The sequence below is a fragment of the Aplysia californica genome, unplaced genomic scaffold (genome assembly GCF_000002075.1).
Source record: "Aplysia californica isolate F4 #8 unplaced genomic scaffold, AplCal3.0 scaffold00137, whole genome shotgun sequence".
Classification (NCBI taxonomy): Eukaryota; Metazoa; Mollusca; class Gastropoda; order Aplysiida; family Aplysiidae; genus Aplysia; species Aplysia californica.
Window position 1 is genome coordinate 958,155 of NW_004797407.1, and position 10,000 is coordinate 968,154.

General features: G+C 40.3%; 2 protein-coding genes across 3 annotated transcripts in view; one reads left to right on the forward strand and one right to left on the reverse strand.

The window, feature by feature from the left end:
• LOC101848812 (programmed cell death protein 2-like) overlaps window positions 1-6,870 on the forward strand; it is a 12,752-nt gene extending 5,882 nt beyond the window's left edge. Inside the window, exons 7-9 of one of the 2 annotated variants that reach the window (XM_035969326.1) lie at window positions 3,551-3,673; window positions 4,830-4,972; window positions 6,665-6,870. In XM_035969326.1, the coding sequence (XP_035825219.1) occupies window positions 3,551-3,673; window positions 4,830-4,972; window positions 6,665-6,684 (286 nt within the window). In that variant the 3' untranslated portion in view covers window positions 6,685-6,870. The remainder of the gene's footprint in view (window positions 1-3,550; window positions 3,674-4,829; window positions 4,973-6,664) is intronic. The other variant, XM_005096774.3, reaches the window with a different exon arrangement.
• A 2,435-nt stretch (window positions 6,871-9,305) lies between these two features.
• Window positions 9,306-10,000, reverse strand: part of LOC101853382 — a gene marked incomplete at its 5' end in the record, with an annotated part of 4,531 nt that continues 3,836 nt past the window's right edge. Inside the window, 1 exon segment of the mRNA XM_013081596.2 lies at window positions 9,306-10,000. This exon segment is cut by the window's right edge and continues 471 nt beyond it. Within this exon segment, the coding sequence (XP_012937050.2) occupies window positions 9,349-10,000 (652 nt within the window).

Here is a 10,000-nt window from a genome sequence, read left to right on the forward strand (position 1 = left end):
GTAAATGGTTTGTTTTCTTTATTTTGTTCAGTCCAGTATTTGACAGTTATTTCTTATACGGACACTTTTTTATTTTTCCTTGACAGTGCATGGCCAAACAGGTTTGACTGTATTAATTAGTATTATTTTATTAAATTAAATTATCGTTTATATTAAATTAGTTTTTAAAAAAGAACAAATATCTAAAAAAAACTATTGATTTTCAAAGGATGGATTTTAAAAAATATATATGCAAGGCAAAAAGTGATGTACAGCGGGCCTACCCGGTGAGGCAGGGGTGACAGTAAAATGATAATCTATTACTTAAACATTGTTTTTATGACTTTCCTCTGCTCAGTCCTGGCTGACCGAAGGTCCGTCTCGACAGATCCCCAACTGCCGACTGTGTGGTCGTCCCAGTAGTCTGGTCACTCAGCTGTACTGCCCCCTGGGTGGCTCCCCCTACCATCGCCTACTTTACGTCTTTGCCTGTCTCACTGACTGCAGCAAGAGACGTGAAGGGTAAATTACTTTTTTAAATTTTGATTTCTATATATGTGTAACTCTATTTGTTAAATTTGTTACTGTCACCAAATGATATGTTGTCACTTCTTTCACCCTTTATTTATGTGTATTTTTACTCATGCTCCTTTTCAGACAGGATTCGATTTGCTCCTCTCTATTCATTTTTATTAAATATTTGGGGAGTCAGAATCCGGACCATTATTTTTCTGGTTTTGGGGGGGGGGGGGGGGGGGTAGGTAGTGTCAGCTGTTTGCGGGTGTTATGTATCGTGGAAGGAAATAAATGGATATTTCCATTTTGAAATATAATGATCTTTCCGAAGACAAAAGATAAGTGTAAGATATATGAAGATGGGTCGTAATCGTTTTTGTCAATTTGTTGATCTGTTTAGTGGAGAATAAGATGTCTCCTCATGGCCTCAATTATAAGTTAATTTGAATTAGTAACAGGTCGGGTGTCTTGTAAATGAACTAAATAGTTGTGTTGTTTGTGCAGGTGGACAGTTTTCCGCAGTCTCAAGCTGAACAAAACGTACGGCTCTGTGAGTTCGGCCTGTGACAAATCTGGCTCGTCTGACTCATGGCTGGATGACCAGAATGATTGGGGAGAGGGGTCGGATGACTGGGGTCAGGAGTCAGAAGAATGGGGTCATGGGTTAGATGACTGGGATCAGGGGTCAGGAGACTGGGGTCATGATCAAAGATCAGGCAACTGTGGCGATTCACACATAGGTCAGATGTTAAAAACAGAGGGTTCAGGCCTTGAGAATGGCCGGTTACCCGATGTCGATGGCGGGAATGTTAGAGGGGATGGTGATGACCACACGATGGCTACGTGCACATCGCAAGCCAGAAGTGCCAATGTTTCAAAAGGAGGCTCTGCTGATGAGGAGATGGACACGGCAGCATTTTCCCAGGTAACTCTCGGAGCTTTGATACTACTTTTGTTGAAAAAAAAATGTATTGTCTTTGTCAGACTTTAATCGTGTATGTGCCAATTTAGATCAGACACTTTCTTGTGTGGTGAGGGGGTGTAATTATTTCTTATTATCACTCAGTGTTGCTCACATTTTTGTTTAGAAAGTTCTTTTTACCTCTTAGGATGTTGCCAGTTGTAATTACAATTTGTAATAAGATGAATATTTGGAGTTATTTTCTTTTAGTCAGAACACATCGTTTTATTTTACTCTGGTACATTGTATTGTAAAGCGCTCGAGCCTGTTTACTTTAATCGAGGTTGAGAGCTATAAATGTCATTTAGTTCAGAGTTCAAATCTGTGTTTGGCTTTTCGGTGCTCGTTTCATTTGTTGTTGTTCATTTCTTTCCAAACAGAGTCGCAGATAAAGAATGTTTGTGAGGCAGGGGGTGTCCAGTGTAGCGGTGATGGTGTAGGTGTAGAGGGTGAGCAACCGGTTTTGGCAGGGGGTGAGTCAGAACTGCTGGTGTGCTAGGAGGGCCGGTGGAATGCTGTCACTGGTCTACTCAACACTACAATGGCCCAGGTATGGAAGGGTTGCTTCATGGTGGAAGTAGGGCGGGGATGGCAGCGCCGTTAATAGTAGGGGTTTATGAATACTTGAGTATTTAGCCTGTGAGAGTACTCGCTTGAATATTTTTATCACAGGGAAATGTAGTTGTTATTTCGTCAGGTCTGTTAGCATAGTTACATGTAGGTGTTACCTTTTTGGGAGGGGATTGGGGGTCTTTTAAAATAGTTGTTGGTTCATGCTTTACTCAGACTAATTTGCTGTTATTTGTGTCGATGTATTTTTCTTTCCACAAAACGTAGACTCAGCAATACACGGACATCTTGTCGCCTTCTGTCGTTCTTAAAATTGTGCCCTGGTATAGTTATAACTTTTTCTTCCACATCAGGACTCCAGGTCGGCCACACATCCAGCTTCCACAGTCTCCCCCTCAGGGGGTCCGGCCATTTTACAGGCATACTATTTGTGTGTGGTGGAGGAACCCACGGAGGCCGGGGAAAGGACCTCGGATCATGTGACAGAACTTATTCGGGACTACGAGAGGTCAGAGGGGGTGAAGGTAGACCAGCTCATGTCTGAAAGGTGAGATTTTGTGTGTGTGTTATCATGTGACAACTTTTTTAGGTAAATGAGAGATTTAAAGGGTGGGGGGGGGGGGATGTGAGGGTAGACCAACTTATAGCTCAAGTCTGACGTGCAAGATTTGTGTGTGTGTGTGTGTATGCATTCCGACCTGGTTTATCATAGTTTATGTAGGCAAATGCAAGACTTGACTCTTTCCGTGATGGTATAGAGGGAGGTGCAACTTGTCTCTGTGTGTGTAGAAGGAGGGGGGTTAGGGTCATAACTAAAAGTCTGTGGGTGCAACGGTGTTATATATTAAAAAGTCCCAGTGTTTTTTTGTTTGGGGGGGGGGGGGGGTTGGTGTTATTCCTAAAAGTCAAATCCTTTTTTAGGTCACTGCTTAAAAAGGTAAAGTGGTTTCTTTGTTGATTTCCTTTTTATTTAAAAAATTGTTTGTTTTGTTTGGTTAGTAAACATCAAAGTAATTTCCTAGTGGTCATAAACTGTCAAATTTTCAAATTATATATATATTTTTTTCGTGCTATTCTTAAATTAAGGAATAACACCAAAACCCCAATGCTTCATCTTTAAAGAATATAAAAATGAAATACTTTGACTTTTTAAGAACACACAAAATTATGCTTTGACTGTTCAGAAATAGCACAAGGAAAAGGTTTTGTACTTTCTCAAGAACAGACACAAAAATAGTTTTGACTGTTCATAATCAAACTTTGTGTGGGTGTATTTTTAATTAAGAAAAAGACAAACTTTTATTGTAGTGTTATTCTTTAAAAAATCATTTTCAAATTTTAATTTTGTGACTAGAAATTCAAAGGATTTTCCTGTGGTCATAAACAGTCAAAGCATTTTCGGTGAGATTACTACAAAGTTCAAGCATTTTTCTATGGTATTTTCTAAAAGTCAACGCATTTTTATTTGGTCTCATTCCTACAGAAGTCAATGTTAAGTGTTTTTCTGTGTTCTTCTCATTGAAGTAGTAAGCGGTCTGGCAAGGGGGCAGGGAAGGAGGCGTATGAGAAAAGCGAGCTGAAGCATGGAGACAAAATTTTTCACAAGTTCTTAAAGAGACTGCAGCGCTGTCCCAAACAGTGCGTCAGGTGAGTGTAGGTAGTCAGTATGTGTAGTCACTGTGTCGATCGTGTGTGTGTAGTCACAGTGAAATTCATGTGTAGTCAGTGTGTCAGTTGTTTGTGGTCACTGTGAAATGTGTTAGTCAGTTTGTCAGATCTGCAAAAGAATGGGGTTTTATCTTGGATAGCTATTCCAGATTTTTTATTTTCCTCATCCAACACGCCCCTACAGATGTTTTGTTTTTATGCTTAACACTTATGACATTCTTTCTCACCCCTAACCTTATCCTTTTTGTAACCCCCGGGACGATGCTACTGACAGAAGTGTCTTTAGGCCATTCCCAAAAGGGGGATATAAACATGTTCTTATGCACAGTAGAATTGTAAATGAGCTGATTCATCAATGTCATGCTCATTACTGTGCCTGAACTGCATGCAGGGAACTGCTGCTTTTTCTTTCCTAATCCTTACTATCGTCATTTTCCCTCTACTTCTTTTGTATGTTTGTCCCTCTTTTGTGACCTGCTGCTATTTATGGGGTGCTTTGATAGTCGAAGAAGACTTTGTGCTGTTGAAGCTAGAGAGGTGAGCAGAGTAAGCCTGATTCCCTGTATGGACTTCTCTGTTGACATCCACCCCTTAGCGTTCATATGACCTTATGTAGTTGCGAGCGCTGTAAAAGCTCTACTAAAATCATACTGCCCATCACATTCTAATCCTAACCTTATCATTTATGCTGAACCCCCATAACATTCAAACTTTAACCCAATAGTTTACGCTTTTTCTCCATAACTTTCAAGCACTAACCCAATCTTATTAGAAACAGATGTTAGTCTTGAAATCCTTCCTGTCAAATCGCCTTGTTTGTATTGACAGTGGTATACAGGACAACTGCCTAAAAATTCTGCCACTGACTAAAAGTCAAATAACTCAAATAATTTCAATTTATTTAAATCAGAACTTTGATGTTGTTAAATTCAACTCTGCAGACAGGTTGTGTTAAAGGTTTTTTTAAATGTACAAGGGTCTTTGAAATGGTTGCGTCTTTTAATGAAAAGAAGCACCAAAATTAGCTTTTAAAATATGAAAACATAAAATTCTGACCAATGCTCAATGAAAGTTCAGTGACATTTGCATTAATTCTGAAACTGTCGCTATCACTGGTAACATATACTTGTTCCAGGTATGAACGTGGAGGCCAGCCTTTGTTGATCCGAACCCTGGAGGCTCAGGACGTAGTCCAGTCTTGTGCTCAGTGTGGAGGTCAGAGGTCATTTGAGCTGCAACTTCTACCTCCCCTGGTCTGTGCCTTGAAGCTGGAAGATGGTGAGGACTGTAAAACAAAAAAATGTTTAATTCGGGGCATAGTACAAGTACATCTTACAGAAGAATATGTGAGGCAGCGTGGTGGAATCAGGCTCTCGTCAATTTTTTGGCATGTAGAGTTATTGGTATCAACATAAAGCTTGTTCACCAGTCTTTTTTTGGATGGAAAAAATATCCATTTATCTTGAATACAAGTCGAGGTATTTGCGAATGAAGGAGTTGGGGGTCACCTCTTTTCAGAGGTAAAATTAATGAGAAAATGGCCGCCAAAGATTAGTTATTTCCTTAGCTTAAGAGTCCGTGGTAACTGAAAATGTTCATTGTTCGTGCCTTTAATCAACATTTTTCAGAAAAATCCAAACAGAAATGAGTTCTTAAATGGACATGAAAGGTGTTGAGCTAAAAAACAAAAAAATTATAAAAATACACAAACCTGCGGAAAAATGCCAGTTTCTTCATTTTGATTATTTTGACGAGAGCCTGATTCCACCACGCTATCTCACATATATCTCCACTAGAGAGGTCTTAGCATATTGACTGAGTGTGAGTTGTGTTGCCTGTTTTGACAGTGGTTGACTAGAGTACTATGAAGTGGGTTGTTGGCGGATACTCTGGTGTGGTTTGCTACTTTTTTCCAATCATCTATCCTTTGTATCTCTCCTCCTTTTTTGTGTTTACTACTCTCTTGTAACACCTCTAACCCTCTGCACTTATTTGACTTACTTACAGTCCAACTCGGGTAACTTGAGTTCGTCAGGGATTGGAAATAGTGTTAGAAATTTCCGTACGTGAAAGCCCCAAATACAAAGAAATAGAGAGGAAGTCAAGGGAGGCAAAAAAAAAAACCCCAACAACATAAAAAAATTAACGTGGTTAGCTCCCTTGATGAACGTGTTGACCGTGTGAAAGCAAGAAGATGAATGAAAGTAGAAAGCATTAAAATCTCAAGTGTGCAGTGTGCACACGCTTCTTGCTATCTGCACTGCGCGCGTCCCACAGCATGATTGAATGCATGGCGAGCCAGACATGCGGTGCGGTCAGCATCACTCCCCAACCCCCCTTCCACATCCCCCTTCCTCCAGCCTCTCGTCGTGAGACAAGGACCACGTTTTGGCTGTAAAAATAACAAAGAAACACCTACCCGCTCCCGGAAAGGCTGTAAAGCCAGGTCTTTAGTTGAGAATGAGAATGCGAAGGAGATTTGTTCGAGGTTCGAGTATTGTGTGTTCCGAGTGTTCGGGAACTCCGTGAAATCAATACTTGGAAAACATAGGGACTGAACCAGGACCGAGCATTATGTTCGAGAGACCCGAGAATTTGTAATTTTCGTGTTCGAGATTCGTGGACTCTGTATGACCTTATTGTGTTGCAAGTGAAGTGCAGTAAAACGCTTACTACTGTGAGCCCCCCCCCCCCCCCAAAAAAAAAGAAAGAAAACATGGAGAGTAGGTTGAGAGGAATGATGATGAAACAGCCTTTAAAAAATTTTCATTAAATTAACACGATCTTTCTATAAAAAAAATTAAATCATGTGAAGGGAAGTTACGATACACAGAATACAAAAGGGAGGAAAAAAACCTAGATTTGAATTCCTTCATTTAAGATGAGTTTTGTTTTTAATGTTTTGTATCAAATAAAGTCTGCACTATGGGTAAATTATCTATCTACTCTACACCCCTCCTCTCTTCTCAGGTTCTCTGTCCCCCCATTGAGTTCGGGACGGTCTTGGTCTACACCTGTGACAACAACTGCTGGACACACGATGACCCCAATCTTGACTTTGTGGAAGAACAGGTGATCCTACAGGCAGACCCTGATGACCATCTGTATAGATAACCAGTAACCAGTTAGAATTGCTCTGTGATATGACTATTAAAATGTGTTTGTCTCCCTGTCCATGACAATTCTGGATTATTCTTTTGTGTTGAAAATAGCTTCTATACAGTCATGTGTTTAAATAATAAAAAGCCATTGATTTGAAACACAAAACATATGCTCCTAGACTGTTTATTGTCATGGCTGCTGCACTTCATCCTTCGTGAAAATTTTCCATCGAATCGTGCATGCCATGGTCAAAGCCATTACACCCAAATAAAGAGCAAATCACCAGTCTCACAATAGTCAATGCACAAGGCACCCAACCCCCCTTTCCTGTCAAATGGTGCATTCCATGGTAAAGCAGAAATACAACAGGGTGCACTGAGTGAGATGAAGGAAAAGGGAAAGAGAGCAAAAAGAAATGGTAAACAGATAAAAGGAAATATTGCACATTAAAGAGTATGGTTGAAGTAGAATGAAATCCATTTTCTTATGGTTTAGAGACTTCAGTTTAATCCGTGACCTCGAAAAACAAGTGAAAATTCAAAGTGTGTTTCTCAGGCATTGGTGAAAAGAACATTTTGACCTTTGGGGCGTGTGGGGAGCGGAGCAGGACAGATTTAAAGTCTCTGGCTTCATGAGTATGGTTGTCATTCATTTTCAGTCAATTTTGGAAACATTTAGCTACCTCAAAATCACAAAATTCTATCTGCTCAGTACCTAGTTTTGAGAAATTTGGCCTCAAACATCTTGAGTTTCACATCAAGGTAATAATAATAGTAAATAGCATTTGTATTTTTCACATCATGTCAAGCTTTTTTTTAATGCAGTCCTATTTAATATCTTGATAACGACTCCGAATATTCTTATTATTTTGACAGAGCAGATAGAATATTTGGTTTTTGATCTCATGGTATGAGTACTTCAAAACGGCCAAAAATGTCAGACAGAACTTTGTAATTCTGAGGTAGCGATTTATCCGAATTTTTTGTCATACATTAAAAGTGAAAAGCTAGTGTTGGAGACGGTTTTCAACCAGTTTATCGTTGGTATAAATAAAAAAGAAAATAAAGAAGGTAACTCCCACAGAAATTGATGACACCTTTCACCTTGTTCAAGGGAAATGGTGTGTACCGTTGTCCAAACTTTCATTGGCAAGCAGCATGGGTGGTGCCACTGACTGAAATGTCTTTTACTGTTCCCAAAAGGGGGGGGGGGGCATTAACTTGTTCTTATTTACAGTAAAATTGTAAATGGGCTCATTCAACAAAGTCATGCTTATAATATAACTGTGACTGGACTGCAACAGGGTACTGCTGCTTTTTCTTTGCTAGTCCTTACTATCGTCATTTTTGCTCTACTTCTTTTGTATGTTTGTCACACTCTTGTGACCCGTTATTTCCGGGGTGCCTTGATAGTTGAAGCGTAAGCAGACTTTGTGCTGTTGAAGCTAGAGAGGTGAGCAGAGTAAGCCTGATTCCCTGTAAAGACTTCTCTGTTGACATCGACCCCTTGGCGCTCATATGACCTTATGCACTTGCAAGCGCCGTAAAACCTCAACTAAAACTAAAAAGAACCTAATTGGGTTCTGAAAAGCTTGAAGCATCTTTATTGCTTTGTCTTGCTACTGTTTTGAGCAACTTGTGCGGTCAGTCGTTACACTCTCAGTGTTGGATACAATCTAACAGTTTTTATCAAGCCTTGTTGGAAAGACAAACATTTACCACAGATGCTCGGAGACAAAAGAAACACGAATAATTAAGCATGTAGGCCTACAGTGTAGAAAGCTAGAAAACACACTAAACTGACTAAACTCGAATAATTAAGCATGTACAGTGTAGAAAACTAGAAAACACAATAAACTCAACAAGGGGTTTGTCATGTCTAAATGAAATTCTAGTTTGTCCAATACTATCATATTTCTGCGATCTTGACCTTGGGAAAGAAAGTTGGTACCGTGTATGGCCTCCATTGGTTGCTATTACCGTTCTTCTTCTTGAACCAAAAGAGTTCTCGAGGGCGTGTGTTTGCCGGCCTGAGATCTGTATCCAAGTGTCCCAAAAGTGCTCTATGGGGTTAATTGTCAGGTGAACGGGATGGATGAGACTAAAAAGAATGAAGTTGGTCTGCTCCAGGGACTGCTGTGATAGTTGTTTAGTTGCTTGTTGCATAAGCAACCAATCAGCGCATTGTATTTTTCGAATGAGGCCAACAGAGCAAATTCAGACCAAAACTTTCTGTTCAGACCAAGCTTTATTGGAGTTCGTAAACAGCACTCGCCAACTGAAACGTTTGCTAGCGATTTAACGGCGACGAAAATTTCACGTTTCTTTTGCCTCTGAATATACATTATTTAAGCTGTCTCTCTCTCTCTCTCTCTCTCTGTGTCTCTCTCTCTCTTTCTCTCTCTCTCTCTCTCTCTCTCTCTCTCTCTCTCTCTCTCTCTCACACTCACACACACACACACACACACACACACACACACACACACACACACACACACAAACACACGTACGCACCAGTACATAAATACACAAAATCACACACGCACGATTTCTTTACTTAATGTTTGGGAAGATGACGGCTAGCAAAATGACAGCCACGACAACAAACACTGAGGCAGCAGTGAACGCTCCGAACCAGCCAAAACACGACAAGAGCGCCTCTGTGGTGTACGGCAAGCATAAAGTAGCGATAACTCCACCGAAAGAAATCAGGCCAAATATGGTAGTGACGTGCTCAGAGCCAAAGACTTTGCACGTCGCTACCGTCACACTACTGAAGCAGGCAAAGTTAAAGGAAGCGTATGCACACGACCAGAAAGAATAAAACCACTTGTTGATGAAAGGGGTAAAATACCAAAACCCGCTTAAAATTGCTCCGGTTGAAAGCATAGCCAGGTAAGTGTTTTTCCATCCGAATGTATCGATTGCCACGCCTGATAACAGTTTACAAATGAAAATAGAAATTGCAGCCATTGTTCCAATACTGCTGAGAAAATGGTCGTCTGCTATGACGTTTTGGGCAAACAATTTGTAGTAGGAGGCTTCTAGGATGTAGTTGTACTCAGTGGCAGCAATGCAGAAAAACAACACGTAGAACTGTTTATTTCTTATAGCGTCAGAAGCGGTGATGTTCAGTGGATATTTCTCTGTGTTTTTAGCTCTGTCTTTAGATGGCACAGTCATTTCTGTGTCGTTCTCTGACGGT